We start from the raw sequence: 18,628 nt of genomic DNA, 5'->3' as shown, positions 1-18,628 counted from the left end.
GCCAGAGGCACTTAAAGTGACTGTCCCTTGGCTGTCCCTGACCTCTGCCCTCCTGGGCTAAGTGCACATCTCAGGAGAGCAGAGCTTCTCACGTCATTCGGATCTTCATCCTCTTTGCATTTGTGTCTGGGGCTGAGCTGATGTGGAGTCAAGGACATCCTTAGTCTCTGGGGCTCTGCATCTCTGCCTTCCATCTCTGAGAGCTCTGATGGTCCCGAGGCTGCTACTCCACCCTTACCCTGCTGCAGTCCGCTGCTGACTTCTTCCCCAGTGCTACTGCAGGCAGGCTCTGCCCATTGGTGGCTCTCGATGGCCCTTCTGAGAGCCCATGGGCCTGCACCATCTCATCAGCAGAGCAGCTTGGACTGTGAGCGCTGAGCTTCTGGAAACTAACCTGACACACACCTTGACATTGGTCTCCTCTGAGTGGGACTAGTAGCATGGTTTTATCAAAGCAAAACTCACAGATTCTTCTCCTGTTTTTGTTTTTGTTTGAGATGGGAGATCACATTTCATAGCCTTAGCTGTCCCTACAGTTTGAGATGTAAACCAAGCTGACCTTAAACTCATAGAAATCTGAATGTGTCTCCTGAATGCTGGGATTAAAGGTGTGTGATATCATACCTAGAATAGTTTTACTTTGAAATAAATAAAAACAAAAACAACAAAACCTATTGAAAACACTGGCTAAATGTTGGCGTCTTGGAATAGCCATGGCGGTCCTACAGGGCCCTGAACCTTGCTGGCAGCTGATAAGGCAATGGGAGGGGTGTGTGTGTGTGTGTGTGTGTGTGTGAATTAAAGAAATCTTATGTAGATAGTTCTGGGCTGATACTATTGGCTGGAAGCTGGTACAGAATCGCCGTGATGGGATGGCAGCAGGCTTAGCTGGGCAGGGTATGGAGACCCAGAAGCTGGGCAAAGACTACACCTTGGTCACAGAGGTTGGTGAAGTCACACTAGGGCCTGTGGTTCCTTCCCCAGCATCCAGGATAGCTCCTTATCCCAAGACTATCAGGGTACTTGGATACAATCAACCATTTTTTTTCCTCAGTCATTTTTTTGTAAAGATACTGGTATTTTAGCCAATAGTATAAACAGAGTTAAGCGAGCCCATTTGAGAGGCCAGCCTAGATGGTTCCCAGGCCCTAGACACCTAGGAGATGTCACAGCTAGTCGCATAGCAACAGAGAACTCACACCCAAGGCTTCTGTTCCTAGGAGGGAATGGCAGCAGGTCCAGAATTAAGCTGGGATCTAGTGCTCCAGAGAGTCCTGTCAGGGTTTGTGGGTTATTCCTTGGTGAGCTGGTACCGTACTTCTAAAGTACAAACAGCTGCTTAAGACCAGCGTGCTTTCTTCCCTCCCCTATCCTTTCCTCTATTCCCCTTCCTTTCTACTTCCTTCCCCTCCCCTCCTCTCCCCTCCCTTCCCTTCTCTTCCCAGCTCTTCACTCTTCCTCCTCCTCTCTTACCTCCTGAGTTTCCTGGATGAAGTTTGTGAATCCCTGCATTGAACCTGGATTGCAGTCTCTATTCCACCAAATTTTCTTAGCTCATGATCTACACTTACTGTTGCTGTCATGAGTCACACACCCACATATGAAACTCTAGGTTTAGAGTTGCACATCAAATTCTTTTTAAAGGAGCAAAGGATTAGCATGTCTGATGCACACCCTGTCTGAGGGTACTGCAAAGTGGCAGATGCCTCTGTGATCAGACTTGGTTCTTCGCAAACACAGTCAGGACAGCATCTTGGATGAGAGTGGATGAGGATTCAGCTATGCCCCTGCCCCAACACCAAGGCCCTGAGCTCTAGGCTGAAGTCCTGTGACTGAAGGGCCACTGTGGTATCTGTCCCTGTACAATCTGTTCACCATGGATGTGTTTTTCCTTCAGGTGACTGAAACAATGTAGCGGAGTGACATCTGCCAAGAGCTTGGTGTGGATACCCTGGCCCAGACAGAGCAGCTGCCCCGGGGCATTATTCTGACCATCCAGCCTCACCATGTCAAAGAAGGGTGCAGGCAGCCGGGCCAAGGGGGACAAAGCAGAGACACTAGCTGCATTGCAGGCTGCCAACGAGGAGCTACGAGCCAAGCTCACGGACATCCAGATTGAGCTGCAACAGGAGAAGAGCAAGGTGGGCACTTAAGCCTCTACCCTGGTCTCCTGCCCTGAGCTCCTGCCCCAGGCCTCTTGCCCCAGAGCCCCTCCACAAGCCCCAGGTCTCCTGCCTTAAGCTTCTTCCCTAAGTCTCTTACCCCAAGCTCCTGCCCCTGGAGCCAAATGATCCATCTCTGCAGAAGTTCCCCACTCCTTTATCCTAGTGGGTATCTCTGGGGAAGAGACTGGCAGGTGGAGAGACTCGGGAGTTCAAAATCTATTGGGAGTGAACATAGGGACACCTGACCAATGAGGCATTCCTCCCACAGAGGGTGTATGCCATGGGTCCTTGGGGGCCTTGTCAAATAGTACAGTTTGCCTTGATGTGTTCCTAGTGGATTTGAACTGAACAGAATAAGTGGGTGTGAGCACACGTAAACTCAGGGTTCAACAACTACTTTGTGAGGCCAGCACTGGCTGTGCATTGAAAGTAAACTGCCTTCTGTATTTGTACTGAGAATCCCTTACTGTGACAGGACTACATCTGTGGCCACACTCATAGACCTGGGCATTTTACTTATCCTCCAAAGCATTTTGAAGATAGGGTGAGTGACTTGTTGGGGACCCAGCAGTGGCAGTGCCTTCTGTCCTGTAACAACAAGGATCTTTTCCATATAAAGAATGTTATGCCCTGGATATCACCGAGCAGAACATTTCTGTCACATCCTCAGATACTCTGTCACCAAGCCCACTGTAGCAGCAGCACATGTGTTTTGTGTGCAGTTTGTTAAAACACAGCCATCTCACACCATCCTGAGGGTACCTTCACCTGCTTATAAAAAGCATTCTGGCTGCTTTCAAGGTCCAGCAGTGTTGTACTTATCGGTCTGGGGGAAGCCCCACTCTGCTCCTCTGGGGGAAGGTAGCTCCTCACACTGCAGGTACCAGGGAAGGCTGCTTCTGGTGCGCTCTGCCTGGCCCACAGGAGTTCAGGCTGGGAGGCATGGGAACAAATCCCAGCGGGACGCCACCAGGCCTGTGAACTCTGGAGGGCCAAGACTCAGCCCGGTGCTCATATTATAACCCTGCTGGCCAGGGCCATAAACCCCTTCCTGCCTGTTAGAAAAGTGCAGAGCCTGCGATAAGGCTCTGGGATAAAGCATTTATGGAGGATGAAGGAGTCAGGACCACAAAGGAGCCAGGACCGAGGAGAAGGTTTCAACGTATGTCTTTATTTTTGCGCGCCTCTCTCTTTTGTTCTGTTCTTTTTAAACAGCCTGGGATCCAACCACTGGATCCCATACGTTTGCCTCTAAGATTGGTCATAGTTGTTTTTCTAATGATATGTGTGTGTGTGTGTGTGTGTGTGTGTGTGTGTGTGTGTTCGCTCTCACAGGAGAAGGACTTAGGGAGTGGCTGTTTTGGCTAGAGTCTATGTCATTCTCTCCTGTGGAGGTTGGGTTTGGGGCTTGCCTAGAGCCTTGTACATCTGCCCCAATGTGGTGCATCCAGGCAAAGTGGATTTGCAATCGGGAGTTCAGAAAGCACCTGCTGGTTGACAGTTACCTGTGCTCAGGGCTTCAACTGAACTCAACCTTTCACATTTCCAACTTTGGTTCTTCAAACCCACATAGCAGCTCTGGAACCATGTGTACCAGAAATCTCACAGACCAGGTCCTTACAAGATTGACAGCAATCAAAGACATCCCTGGCCGTGTGGACCACTATTGGGACAGGTAGCTCCAGAAGGAGATCCTAGAAGCCAGATGTGCTCAGAGTCCTCATGCTGACTAGTGGGAAGACATGGTGCAGGGGCTCACATCCCTGGCACCTTGTCTGGCTCCTTCTCAAGGTCTCACTTGAGCTTTGCCTCTCCCCTTTACAAGCCCACTCATTAGATGAAGACACACGGCAGTGGTAGCCTTCAAGTCTCCCTGAAATGCAGCTGCTCTCAGCAACTAGAAGCAAGACTGTAGGGCACTCTCAGGAATCCATGTGGTGCTCATGGCCCCTCCTACTTACCAGTCAGCTGAGGATGATTTGCCCAAGTCACTGTGTCAGTTGTTTTCCTTGCTGCTGTCACAAATACCTGACAAAAACAACTTGAGGAAGGAAGCGCTTAGTTTGGCTCTCAGTTTGAAGGTGCAGTCCATCATGGTGGGGAAGGCATGGCAGCAGGAGCTTGAGGCAACTGCTCCCACTGCATCCATGGCCAGGGAGCAGAGTGATGAATGCTGGTTCACAGCTTGCTTTTCCCTTTTATTCACGCCAGGACCCTGACAAAAATCGATGGCACGGATTTTAGGATGAACCTTCTGATCTTAATGAACTCAGTCTAGAAACTCTTAAGCAGACATGCATGAAGGTTTATCTCTTACTTGAGTCTAGATCTTGCCAAGTCAACAATGTCAATACCACAGTCGTGGCCAACTAGGAAGTAAACTACGAAATTGAGCATTAAAGTCTCTAACAATGCCAGTTCTTAGTCTTTCTGGAGTCTGTCTTTGGGAGGTGTCACAATAAGATCATAATTGTGACAACGGAACTGTAAGACAACGGAACTAGTTATAGAACTGGTATATACATCTAGTTTTCAAGAGATTTTAGATGCTTCTAAAGCTTCTGGTGGATAAGGAGCACCAATAGTTGGCCAGGGAACCCTTCCTAGATATATAAACCTGCCATAGTATGTCTGGAAGCAACATAGAGCCCCCCTCCACTTGAGCCAACTGTAGTCCCACTGGGCTTGGTGGTCCCCACACTTCACTGATCAGGGAAGCTAGTCCTGTCCTATGTGTTGGGACACAGGCAGGACACTCTGTGAAGTACTACTCCCTGGCAGAGCCTGGCCTTCAACACCTTAAGGGAAGACTGAGATTCAGGCCCACTGACAAAAGGGCACAGCTATAGGTTATGTGAGATCACTTTCACTGGATTAATGCAATCTCGATTTGGACCTAGCAAATAAACCTTCAGCCTCTTAGTATTTCAGTTGTGGTCCTGGCCTAGTGCCCGGCGCAGGCTCCTTTCTCTGTCTGCAGATGATTAGTGTTTTAATGCTCTGCAACAATTTCTTATTCTGCAGTGCCTAGAGTCAAGTGTGGAAGGAAGCCAGCAGCTGCAGCAGCTAGAAGCTAATCACCTCAGACTTCATGAGCAGCTGACTTCTTGAGGAGTAGTGCATGTATTAAGGTTTGTCAGTGGAGGGCACCAACCAAACAAGATTCTTCTCCAGCTTGAGCAGTGGGGTAGGGCAGTTCAATAATGGTTGTCGGCTGTCTGCACACTGGAGAAGTTGAGAACCTGTAAGGGTATTAAGCCAGGTACCTCCCTCCACAGCCCCAATGCTGCACTGAAAGCCCAATGTTCCCTGGGATGTCACTGGCATTCAGACTATGGAGGAAGGTTCAAGTAGCTCGATGCTGATGTCAGTAGAGAATGGCAGCTTCAGGGATAGACACACTTACTCAGAAGAAAAGGCAGGCAGGCAACACTGCTTAGCCTCAGCCCTCTTTATTTGGACTGTGTGGTGGTTTGAGTAAGAATGGCCCTCATAGTTTCATAGATTGAAAGGCTTGATCACCAGGGAGCGGCAGCACCTGAAAGGATTAAGAAGTGGGTTCTTGTTGGAGGAAGTGTGTTACTAGAGGTGAGGTTTGAGGTTTCAAGCGCCCAAGATAGGCCTAGTGGTTCTACTCATCCTACGTCAGATGCAGATGCAGATCATATAGAGCAGCGACTTCTCCAGCACCATGTCTGTCTGCATGCTACCGTGCTCCCTGCCCTGATGACAGTGGACCCTGAAACTCTAAGCAAGCCTCAATTAAATGCTTTTCTTTTAGGTAAGAGTTGTCATGGTCATGGTGTCTTTTCGCATAAATAGGACACTGGCTAAGACTGCCTGCCTGTTGGGATGTGCCACACTTGTTTGTTTATAAGGCATGGTCAATAGGCTAGGCTGGTAGTCTGGAATTTATGCAGATCCACCTGCCTCTGCTTTTCAGATGCTGGGACTAAATGGGGGAGCCGCCACACCAGGCCACCACTCATTTTTGGTATTTTGAAACAGAGTTTCTCTGTGTCATGAAATTTGCTTTGTAAATCAGGCTAGCTTTAAACTCACAGAGAGCTGCCTGCCTCTGCATCCCAAATACTGGGATTAAAGGCATCTACCACCTCTGCCTGGTTCAAATAGTAGTTTTTAAAATTAAATATTCCAATTCACTACAGTCCAAAGATATAATCATTTGATACTTCATGCTCAGAAATGATGTTAAGGACATATTATGTTAGTTAGGGTTTCTATTGCTGTGAACAGACACCATGACCAAGGCAACTTTTATAAAGGACAGCATTTAATTGAGGCTTACAGGGGCAAAGGTTCAGTACATTATCATCAAGGCAGGAACAGGGCAGCATCCAGGCAGGCATGGCACTGGAGGAGCTGAGAGTTCTACATCTTGTTCTGAAGGCAAATAGGAGAAGACTGGCTTCCAGGCAGCTAGATGGAAGGTCTCTCAAAGCCCACCCCTACAGTGACACACTTCCTCCAACAAGGCCATACCTCCTAATAGTGCCACTCCCTGAACCAAGCATATTTAAACCACCACACATATTGAAATTATTTTTCTGCATAATGAAGTCACTGTGTATCTACATGAGCAGAAACTATGTAAAACTCTGTAACTCACCATGGTTGCCTAGCACCTAAGCCCCAGTGTTTTAGGCATTGTTGTCTCTGGTTTACTGTATTACTCGGGGGAAAAATCTGCTTCTATTCGGGACAAATGCAATTTTCATTTTTTAAATATTTCCCATAACCTAAGATACAGAGGGTTGAATGCACACTGTCAGATAGTTCAAAACAGCAGCAGGATACTGTGGAGGTCGGGGAAGCAGAGGGAGCAGTTGGGAGGGTGGAGAGGATGGCAGCCAGTTCCGTGTGCCCTGCCTGGATGGGCCAACTTAAAGCTGTGCATATGCTCGTGAGTGTGCATGCAGCAGACTCCCCAGGTTTCAGCTTGAGTTGGAGAGAGAGTCTGGGTGAGGAGTTTGTAGGGGCATCCAGAGCTGTGGTTTGGCAAAGTACCCAAGAGACTTGCCAAGATAACCAAGTGGAGGCTGTCAGCTGGGCAGCTGAGCATTCTTCGGGGAGAATTGGGCTTGAGTGGGTGTGGGAGTCACCAGGTACTGAAGAATTTCAATTTGAGAGTATATCGGAATAAAGAGACCCAGAGCCAAGTGTGGAGCCCTCAGATGGTTGGCAGCGAAAGAAGACAAGCAGGAAGGAAGCCCTGTGGCAACTGGCATGGTGCTGGAATTTTCTTCTGATCCTCGTTATTAAGTTACACGATTGATAAACATGTACTTTGAGCCTTTCCTCGGCTGATTGTGCACAGTCACGTCTGATCTATGTTTTTGTCTGCACGGTCCCAAGCGGCTGTATTTTCACAGCACTTGATGCCAATGTCTTGAACTTTAATAGAGGGAAGTTGCTTGTGTTTCCCTGGGGGACCATACCCATACTATTCTGGGTATTAATGGTTCTGTGCTCATGGAATGGGAAAAATATTCCCATAGGGAGGTTTGGAGGTAGCCGGGGCTCAAAGAACAGGATTCTCTTTATTTCCCACAGCTGTGGCTCTTTCTGCATGGAGCAGGCAACCCGGCTTCCTGACCCTGCCAGAGGCCAACCTTGTTCTGCACATGTATCAGACAAGCCCACACCCTCAGCTATCTGGGTGTAATCTTTATTTTTCATTGTATGTCTTTCTCTATAGCTTCGACTGGTTTTCTCATTTCCCCCACTTCTTGTAAGGAAACAGACAAAAACAAACAAACAAACAAACATCTTTGAGTCTCTAAATCAGATACTACATTGTAGCTAGTTTTTTTTTAAGTAAAAAAATATATGTATAATGGGTGTTTTGTCCACATGTATGACTGTGTATCACATGCATAATTAGTGCTCTTAGAAGTCCTGGAGCTAGAGGAAGAAATGGATGTGAGCTGCCATGTGGATGCTGGGAATTGAACTTGAGTCTTCTGGAAGAGCAAACATTGCTCTTAACTGCTGAGCCATCGCTCCAGCCTTATGGCTAGGTTTTGAGACTGTGATCTCACATCTTTGTGTTGTTGTTAGCATGACTTAAAGTAAGAAATGTGCCTCCCATGTGATCACAATGCCACACACACCTAGCCTCAAAGCACTTGTCACATAAATTTTTTACCCCCTAATGGTTTTTGACCTGATTCCAGCAAACCAAGCTTGCAGAAGTCACTAATCCAGCCCAGAAGAGAGTAGATGATGACCAGGAGCTCCAGAGAGCCTTCTCCAAGGAACACAAATGAAAACAAATGTTTATATGTCACACTGTTTAATGTGTCACTAGTGCTCAAGTTCCTGGTTGAGGAGCTAGTTGGGGTTGGCACCCTTTGAAGTTGCTGAAGACATTGGAGCAGGTCCCCTGCTCTGCAACTGACTTCACGGCAGGTACCAGGACATTAAAGATGCTGCTGCGGTTTCCTTACAGTGATTGCTGGGAATGTTCGTAGGAGAGTCAGAGATGAGCATGAATGTGTAGGATACTATTCTCAGTTCTGCTAATGAGAATGAAAGAGCACAGAGCCACCTCATTATCTAGGCCTGGGAAACAGCCAAGGAGACCAGGGTGTGTACACACAGTGTGCTGCTAAGGAGACCAGGGTGTGTACACACAGTGTGCTGCTTTAGGGCCTCACTGGGAAGGAGTGGTCGCTGATGAAGAGGCAGTTGCTGCACGGTTGAGGAGACCTAGGAAGCACAGACAGGGCAGCTGTGCAGATTCCTCTTAAACTTGCTTGTTGAGAAGAACCCTTGTCTGTGCCAAGGCTATGGAGACACTTCCCCATGCCTTCTCCTACAAGTTCAGTTTTGATTGAGTGTGCTGTGCATGCATGTATGCACGTGTAGGGGTGTGGATGTGGGCGTGGGTATGTATGCATGGCCATTCGCATGTCTATGTAGGACTAAGGTTAACACTGAGTATCTTTCTCAACCACTCTCTACTTAGATGTTGAGGCTCTCTCTTGAACCCAGAGTTTACTGATGAGGTTAGTCTAGCTATCAAGTTTGCTTCTTGCTTCGGGGAATTCTCTGTAATCCCGAGCACTAGAGTCATGAGGGGATTGCCAGGGCTGCCCTACACTTGTGTGGCTGCTGGGTATCCAGCCTCTGGTCCTCTGGCTTTTGTAGCAAGTGCTAAACCCACTGAGCTGTCTCTCCAGCCTCTTTTCTAGAAATCCTATATTTTGCCTTTGACATCTCCAAAGCTCTCCTAGAGTTGAGTTTTGTGCCTCACACAGTAGTGACAGTCTTCCATATGAGTGTGGAGCAGACATAGCACCACATTTTTGTTGGGGGTGTTTTGAGACAAGGTTTCCCTGTACAATGACCTGGCTGTGCTGGAACTCACTTTGTACACCAACCAGGCTGCCCTTGAACTCACAGAGATCTGCCTGCCTCTGACTCCTGAGTGCTGGGAGTAAAGGCGCATACAGCTTCATATTTACTAAAATTAATTTTTTTTATTTTAAGCATATTATAATTATATTATATAATTCTCCCTCCTTTTCCTCCATCCACATATTTAATTTCCAAAGGCTGTAACACAGAGCACAGAGGACACCCAAACATGATCTTGGCACTTGGGATGGGGAAGTAAGAAGATAGCAAGTCCCAGGCCAGCCTACAGTACTTAACAAGATCCTGATTATAAAGAAGTGGCCTTATACCTTGTATCACAGCACATGTTTATAGCCTGCAGAAGGCACTTGTGTGAGCATGTATGTACAGGCACAGCACTATGGGCTGCATCTTTTGTCTTCCCAAATAATGCCCTATGTCATGTGACTCTGTAGTTCAGCTTTGCTTTGACAACATAGTAGTGATTTGGGCTTGGGCCTGGTCCTCTGATTTTTCTGCTTAGCCTCTTGCCTCTGGCATCACTCCAAGGACTGTTCACCTAGATTAGCTACTACTCTCAAGAGAAGCTCAATTTAGCCTCTACCTGGACCAGCCCTGTTGTCGTTGTGAGCCGGGTCTGTTTTCTTGTGTCTGTCTGAGGCCAGTTCTGTTCCTAACACTTCCGTGACTGGATTGGATTCTATAGTGCACGTGTTTTTATTTTGTTCTTTCTCTTAAAAGCTACTTTAAGTCATCTTGGGTCTTTCTATTTCCATACAAATTTTAGAATCTACTTGTTAATTTCAGTGGGTGGATTGCATTGAATTTATCAGTCAGTTTGGGGAATGCTGGCTTGTTTATACTATGGAGTGTTTGGGTTTATAAAGAGAATTGAATCTGTTTTGTTCCCCTTTTGAATTTCTAACAGGCTGTAGTTTTCAGATCAGAGGACCCAAGTGTCATTCTTAGCATGTGTTCACAAGCGTTTGCTCTCCCTAAAAATGGTACAGTGTAACATTTTAATCCCCAATGACATAGACATCTAGTTGATTTGTTCACATTTGAACTTCTTGTCCCTCATAGCAATCATTCAACTAATCTTTAAAATTTAAAATACACATTTTTGTCAGGACCTGGGGATGGGGGTGGGGAGCAAAGAAGAGGGAGCATGCTCCTAGTGAGAAGACGTGGCCCTAACAAGCAGGTGTGTGAAACATTAGTAGTGCGGCTCCAACCCAATAGATAGTTCTTACATATGCCACAGGCCATCAACCAATCACAGAACACTGCTCTGAATCATCCCTCAGCCTAGCTGGAGATGCTCTGGGACTGCTCTAATGAGCAAAGAGGTCACCTAAGGACACTCGCACGTACACATGAGTACACACACACACACACACACACACACACCCCAGACCAGAGAGGCTACTGAACTCCTCCCCAACTAATGCCAGACAAAGGCCTTAGCAAAACCTACCTTTCTAGAGGCCTTTCCAGGGCAAAGTTTTGCTTGAGAGTTCTTTTTATTATCTTCCTACCCTCTCTGGTGAGATTAAGCTAGACAGACAGACCATGGGTGCAGATGTGGCATATGGGCTCAGGTGTGTGTGTGTGTGTGTGTGTGCGTGCTTGTGTGTTCTGCTTGGTGTCTGTTCTTAGAAAAGGAATTAGTCCTTGGAGAGTTGATCTGTAAAAATGACCTCAATTCTAGAACACTCATAGTTGAAGGCTAGCAGACTATTTTCATAAAAATAATCAGAGAGCATGTCCTTTCCAGCCAGAAAAGTGGGTAATTAAGCATCACTTTTGAGCTAAGGAGTAGGACTGTACCCAGTCATCTAATTTAAAACCACAAAACCTTCAAGCTGTATACAGGGCGCCCAGTATTGTTGATTATTGTTTGAGAACCATCCATTTGCATAGATGTCGATAAACAACTGAGATGTGGATTTCTCGGGGGGGGGGGGGAAGTGGGGGGCGGCACCTTCCCTCGGATGGGAAGTGGTCATCCCAAGTGAGTCCCAGCACTGTGTCTGACACAGGACCTCTGCAGCCTGCACTTCACTTTCGGCTCAGCTATCCATTATTCTGAATAGCGTCTGGTCAAGCCTTCCAGTACACGGCCTCTCAAGTCTGTAGAGCAGTTTGTTGCTTCAAGTACATACTGCTTAGGAGACATTTTAAAGACTTATTCTTATGTGTATGAGTGCTTTGTCTGCATACATGTATGTACACCATGTGCATGTAGTGCCCATAACGATTGAAATGGAGCATCAGAAACCCTGGAACTAAAGTTATAGACAGTTGTGAGCCACCATATCGGTACTGAGAACCTGGATCCTCCGAAAAAATAACCAGTGCTCTTAACCACTGAGCCATCTCTCCAGCCCTTTAAGAAGACCTTTCTAAGGTGGGTGAGATTCAGCCTCCAATTCCAAGTAAAAGAAAGCATAAGGTATATCAGTCCACTGTATGAGGCAGAGGCTGTGTGCTCACAGCTGATGAAGCCAAAGGTCACTAGCCCGTACTTGTATTCTGAGAAGTGTTTGGCTATTTGCTACCTTTAGGTGATGGGGAGGATTCTCTTAAGGTTGTAAGTCTTAAGGAAACAAATTGAACCACTGATTCACTATCCCCGAATTGTAACCTGGAAGAATAAGTGTGCAAGAATCAGTAGGGTAAACTGGACAGTAGAGAGAATTGTTTCAGAGAGATATGAGCCCACACTATGAAGTTATCTGACAAGATAGCTAATTGGATTAGAAAGACCAGGAACCGACCTGAGTTGCATTTAGTGGCTGATTTTGTAACCAGGAAATGACAGGAGAGGTGTTGCATGACGGCCATGTTTGGTACATAATTTCACAGTCTCTGCAAGGTTTTGGCTTCTGTTATTGGCTGAGGCTCAACCACTTGGCTACAAGGGACAACCCATGGTATATTGTAGTCTGTAGTCTGATGGACTACCAAGCCAGGTCAAAGCTACTGTACTCAGAGGTCCCTTTGGACCAAATTCTCTGTTTAAGTGTTCTGAGGCATTGTGTTACACCTAGGTGTGTACTGTCACATCTGTAAACAGAGGAAACGTTTTGGATGGGGTTGGAGATATGCTCGGTAGTTAAGAGCAAAGGATCAGAGTTCGGTTCCCAGGTGGCTCACAACTTCCTATAACTCCAGCTCCAGGAATCCAGTGCCTTCCTTTGGAATCTGCAAGTACTCACACACAGGCACAAGTGTTCGATAAGATTTAAATAGGACTTTTAAAAAAGTAGATATAGTGGTGACTACCTGTGATACTCACACTCAGGAAGCTGAGGCAGGGACCAGCCTAGACTATATGTACATACATACACACATATGAAAAATATAAAGAACAAAGGGGCACCAGGAATACCCCTCTCCCTAGTTTTCCAGGGAGCCATGAGGACAAACAACCCCAGAAATCGCAGGTGAGAAGCTCAGCCTTGTGACACTGGTCAATTTGGAAACTGTCCAGTTAGCTTTTGCCTCGACTCTTGGAGTGTATTGAGGAGGTGGTTACATGGCTTATAGATGCTGCCTCATTGTGGAGGCGTAAGGAAGAAAATGACATAGTACTCTGTGTGGTGTGGGACACAACTGCTTAGGGGGAAGGCTGGGATGGAGTGGGATGTCAATGTCAAATGACCATTGGAGAATCTCAGATCCTATCCAGATACACTAAAGAGAGAAAGGGGACAGGAAACAGAGAAATGTCCCTACAGAACAGTGAAAGCACATCACAGAAACTCGCTCTCATGCAGAAGAGACCATGGAAGTTATTTACAGTGGACCTTAAAGACATCAAGAAAGCTGGGCAAGGCAGGACATAAATCCAGGTTAGAAAAAATGAGTAACTGATGTGCCAAGACTCACAAATTAGAAACGAAAATTTATAAGTATAAATAAAGAAGGAACGTGAACATATGATCCCAACAGATAATACTTCATGAGAAATGGAAGGAGAGACCGAGAAGAAATAGAAAGAAGATGGGTGAACACAAAAGATGAGCAGTTACCCTAACATAAGGACAGGAGGGGTCCTTGCAGATGACAGAGACACAAAATCAGAGTTCACACACACACCACTTGGGATGCTTTAAAAGGAAGCCAGGGGCTGCTGAGATGGCTCAGAGAGTAAGAGCATAGCCCGTGTCCCCTGACCCAAAATCAATCAATCATTCAATCAATCAATCAATCAATCAATCAATCAATGACGTAATTTTAAATTTAATCTATTTATCTATTTAATTTTTTATGTGCATGTGTTTGCATGAGTTTATATGTACCACATATATACAAGAGCCAGTGGAGCCAGTGGAGAATGAATGGGTATTGGATCCCCTGGAACTGGAGTTGTAGGCAGTTATGAGCCTTAATATGGGTACTAGGACTCTAGCCTGGGTCCTCGCAAGGGTAGTGAGTGCATTTATCTTTTGAGACACAGAAGAAGTGTTAAAAGGGAAACTGTTTACTGAAAGAGTATTCATGAAACCAAAACCTAGAGTAGCAACCCTAGAGAGTATACTCAGAACATCAAAGAAATCACAGGTGCCAAGGTGCACTGTGTATAAGGGAAAGGAAATAAAAGCGTGATCATGGTTCAGCTGAGAGTAACTGTGGCCCGAGAGAAGAATGAGCAGCCAGCGTAAGGTCAAGGGTGTGTGTCTGGTAAAGCCTGCATCCAGTTGCAGAGTGGACATCATGCAGGAATTCAGGTAGCATCATTTCTACAGCTGCCCCTAAGGACTCTTCAAATCACAGAAGTGGACAGAGACACCAACCAGGCCACGAGCATGGAACCTGGAGTCCCTCTGTGAGTTAGACCCCACTGAAGGTGAAGGCATAGAAGCCACACGTGACTTGTGCTTAGGACAACCTGCCAGGCTCGATCTGGATAGATTCATTCGGAAATAAGGTGTAATCCTTTGAGATTCCTCACCAGGGGGTTGGGAGTGCAACAAAAGCACGAAGGGACAGCAGGTTAGAGTCGCTGTGGAACTGTCCATACATTTAGGATGCAACCACACTGTAGTGGTGGGGGCATATGGGAAGTACAAGGCCACCATCCATTCATGGTTATCACACTCAGTGTGTCACTACTAAAACTACTGAGTACTGAGCTGGAGAGATGGCTCAGCAGTTAAGAGCACTGACAGAGGTCCTGAGTTCAATTCCCAGCAACCACATGGTGCCTCACAACCATCTGTAATGGGATCCGATGCTCTCTTCTGGTGTGTCTGAAGGCAGCTACAGTGTACTTATATATACATAAAATAAATAAATCTTTAAAAAAAAACTACTGATTCCTGAAACCACTATCTGTATAGTGTGAGTGTGAGAAATGGGTGAATACATCACCCCTTGATTGCTTGAAAACAGAAATGTGAGTGTGAAAGAACAGAGACTCGGCTGTAGCAGGGTGCTGGTGGAAGTGTTGTGGTCCTGCCTTTGAGTTTAATGTTGATGTGAACTTGCAGGATATACGTGCATGTGATATTGCATTGTATATCTATCTTGATCTATATCTGTCATCTGTATCTATATCACCTATATTCTTATATACATACATGCATGCATGCATACATACACACATATACACATGCATACATACATACATACATGCATGCATACATATATACGTACATGCGTCTGCTATGACTTATCCCTGAAATATCACCTTCTATGAAAAATAAAAGCAGCCAGAGCATCTAGAGATAAGTGGAACAAGCCTGGGCTACATCACACCCCACACCCTGAGAAACTTCGAGGGTCTCAACAAGAGAATTCAAGAGCCTCCTGAAGAGGTGTTCACTGGCCTGAAATGTGAGCAACACTCCAAGTCTCAATGAGGGTGCGATTTACAGAGAACCAGAGCCCATCAAATATGCTTGAAGCCACATGATCCTCAGGAAACAGTTAGTTGGTACCTCAAGGTTGGCAGGGAGCCAGTTTATTATCCCTCAACTTAGTAATTAGAGGAAAGAATCAGCTCATCACAACCGAACATCGGCTAAAGGAAGGACTCCCAACCTCGAGTGAAGAACCTCCCCCCCATTGCACTTTTTTGATCTTGCTGGAAGGCCCAGAAGCACCAGCAGGAAAGAGAAGCCCACACATAAAACACTCTGGCCCTGGCAGGCTTCGGAGGCTGCCCTGTGTCGGGGAAGGCTGTGGCGATTAATCTTGATTATGAACTTGGCTAGACCGAGAAACACCTGCATCACTAAAGCACACTCTGGCCATGTCCTGGAGGGTGTCCAGAGACAGGTGGCATGATCAGCAGCTAAGAAATAAAGAACCGTTCTATATGTGTATAGCTTTGCCCTGTAGTCTTTGGTGACCAGAGGAGCAAAAGTAGGAGGCAGAAGGTGGCCAGCGTCGGCTCCTGGCTACCATGAGGTCAATCACTTTACTCTCCCTCCTATCTCTTCCCAGATATGGTGCTCTTCTTCCCCATACACAGGCCTAGAAGCAGTGGAGCTGAGTGACCATGGGCTAAACCCCCAACACTGTGAGCTAAGACCATCCTTCCTCCCCAGCATGTCTATCTTTAGCCAGCCTCCCAGAATTCTAAGAGAGCTAACTACCATTTGTGTTGAGCAATTCTCAGTGTCCTAGAGGCTTTTCTCCAGGGCACAGAGGAGTCTCCCAGGATCCTGCAGGGCCCAACTCCTGCCCAGCTTCCATGACTGTCCCTGAATGGGTGTCCCACTCTGCCACACGGTTTGATGAAAGCTGGTGGCCCTAGGGGGGCACTGTGGATGCTTTGGGAGGGCCAGAGAGGTGGTTGGCTAGATTTTTAGTCAGTCCTTCCACATTTGGGGAACAGGTAGTCTTTGGTTCATGACCAGTTCTCAGGCCCAGGCAGAAGTAGCTGGAGGCAGGGTTATCTTGTCTCCAACAGCTTAAAGGTGGAATGTAGCCTTCCCCAGCCTTGGGTTGTTGGCTCAGACTGTTCTCCACTCTCCATAATATGCTCTGCAATGCAGGATGTACTCATTTTTCCCCCTCATTCTCATTTGGAAAGTTTTCACAAGGTCTGAATATTTATCTGCGGAGAGAACAGAGCCAGGCTCTAGGTGCATGAACACTGGTCTTGGTTCTGGAATACCATGTCCCACGCAGGACTCAATGTGCCCCTCCCTCAGAGTCTAGCCCACAGGGGAGAGTAGCTGTCCATACAGCCATTCTTCACTCCTTCCTTTAAACACACAGGGTGTTCTCTCTCTGTTTTACATATGATTCACAGAGCAAGAGAAGGACTTTCCTCAATTAATTCAGAAACACTGCGATTGCTCAGGTCTGCAATCTCACCATGTTTGGGAGCTTGAAGCAGAAAGATGTGAACTCAAGGCTATCTTGGAATGCAATGTGAGCTCTGGGCCAACCTCAGCTACAGTGTGAGATCCTGTCTCAAAAAACTGAAATCAAACAAACACTGTTTTTTTTTTTTTTTTTTTTTTTTTTTTTCTTTTTCCATATCTGGGATGCTATTAAAAGCTTCCTGTTTGCTCTACTTTCCAGAAATGTTGTGTTCAGCAAAGCAGAATTCCGAAGTGCTGGGTGGCTGCCTGCTGTCCTATGTGTACAGGGGATAGTCAGGGGCCTGCCAGCCCTGGGGCCAGCTGTGTGGGTCAGTATCACATGCCTGTCCTATGGGGCAGCACCAGCAAACAGGTCTATCTGCCAGTCCCTGGAAGCTGCTGCTGTGGGGGGAGGGAGGAGAGAGTAGGGCAGCCACAGAGGCAAATAAACTAGGAACAGTTTGGATCTTAGATGTCCTCAAAGACCCTGGGTTAAAGGTTTTGTTTGAAGATCATGACACTAATTAAGCATGTGGGAGCCATTGGGCTGGGGAGACAGCTCAGTAGGTAAATGCTTTCTGTGCAAGCAGGGGACCTTAGATGTACTTGGACGCGGAGTTGGCAGCTTCGCTGCTGATTTGGTGGTGGTGGTTGTAAGGAAAGTGCAACCCTCAAAGATGGCTCCAGCAAGAGTCTCCCCAAAGAATATAAGGAGAAGTGGAAGATGGGGCGTGCAAGGATCCAATAGATGCCCACCACAGGAAGAAGTCACTACAGTCGGCTGCTATAGAATAGTGGTGTGTGGAGTATATCATCATATCAAAGCTGATGGTCCCACTGTGGGAAGGAGAGACTTGAAGGCAATCAAGACCTGGAAAGTTCAGCAGAGGGTGACAGTTCCAGGGTCCTGGCAGCAAGCAGGCAGCTCCCCAGAGTGTCTCTGAGACACATAGAGGCACTGTCTTTCAGAAGCAAGTATGAGGAGTATGCACACCTACTGTGAGCCAGAAGTTGATCAGAACAGTTGCAGCCTGGGAGAGGGATGTTCTTCAACAGAAGTAGGCTGCTCCTTCACCAGGAAGTGGGATACACAGGTCTGTGACATCATCTGTACCCTGATAGGGCACTATTTACTGATCCTCAAGAATTAGAAAGCCCAGAGAGCCATCAGGCCCAAAACAGACTGTAGGCCCTTCTGGGATGCAGATGGTGGGGTATAGTTCTCAGCATCACCAAGTAAGGACATCTGAGGGTTCAGGACCAGAAAGAAAAGGTGGTTGGGGGGGGGTCAGTGTATGTGTGTGCTTGGAGCCTTGAAAAGCAACAAGAAAGGAAAGGGTTGGGTGCCCTCTAGAGTGAGTGGTCAGAGAGGTGTAGGCTATGGATCTGGGGCAGTCCTGATGTTAAAGCAGCTAATCAAATCAGGACCTGTGGGGTTCGTGGAGGGATGCACACTCAAATGCTACCAGGAGGACAGAGCACTGGGGAGCTTTGTGAATGCAACTGCTCATCGGGGAGAAATGGGACTCTGCATGGGTAAAAGGCAGAAGGTGAGCTCTGTGGACCACAGGCAAGTTCTCGGGTTCTCCACCACAGGACAAACAGAGCATGTGGAAATTTTAGCCATTATCCACTATCTTCGATAGTGGAGTGACTACTTAGACAGAGCCCCAAACATTTGAATGAAGATAAAGCATGTAGTCACAGTGTTCCCAAAGCCTAGGTACTAGGTGTCATCTAGACAACCTGGCTGAT

The 18,628-nt window shown here is 46.9% G+C and overlaps 1 protein-coding gene across 15 annotated transcripts in view; it reads left to right on the top strand.

Annotated features, from left to right (window-relative positions):
• Positions 1-2,006: 2,006 nt before the first annotated feature.
• JAKMIP3 (Janus kinase and microtubule interacting protein 3) overlaps positions 2,007-18,628 on the top strand; it is a gene marked incomplete at both ends in the record, with an annotated part of 53,591 nt that continues 36,969 nt past the window's right edge. For all 15 annotated transcript variants that reach the window (XM_080912480.1, XM_080912484.1, XM_080912481.1 and 12 more), the window contains one exon: positions 2,007-2,141. In XM_080912480.1, the coding sequence (XP_080768606.1) occupies positions 2,007-2,141 (135 nt within the window). The remainder of the gene's footprint in view (positions 2,142-18,628) is intronic.

This window comes from Micromys minutus (assembly GCF_963924665.1).
Source record: "Micromys minutus genome assembly, chromosome: 2".
Classification (NCBI taxonomy): Eukaryota; Metazoa; Chordata; class Mammalia; order Rodentia; family Muridae; genus Micromys; species Micromys minutus.
This window is presented reverse-complemented; position numbering and strand designations above follow the sequence as displayed.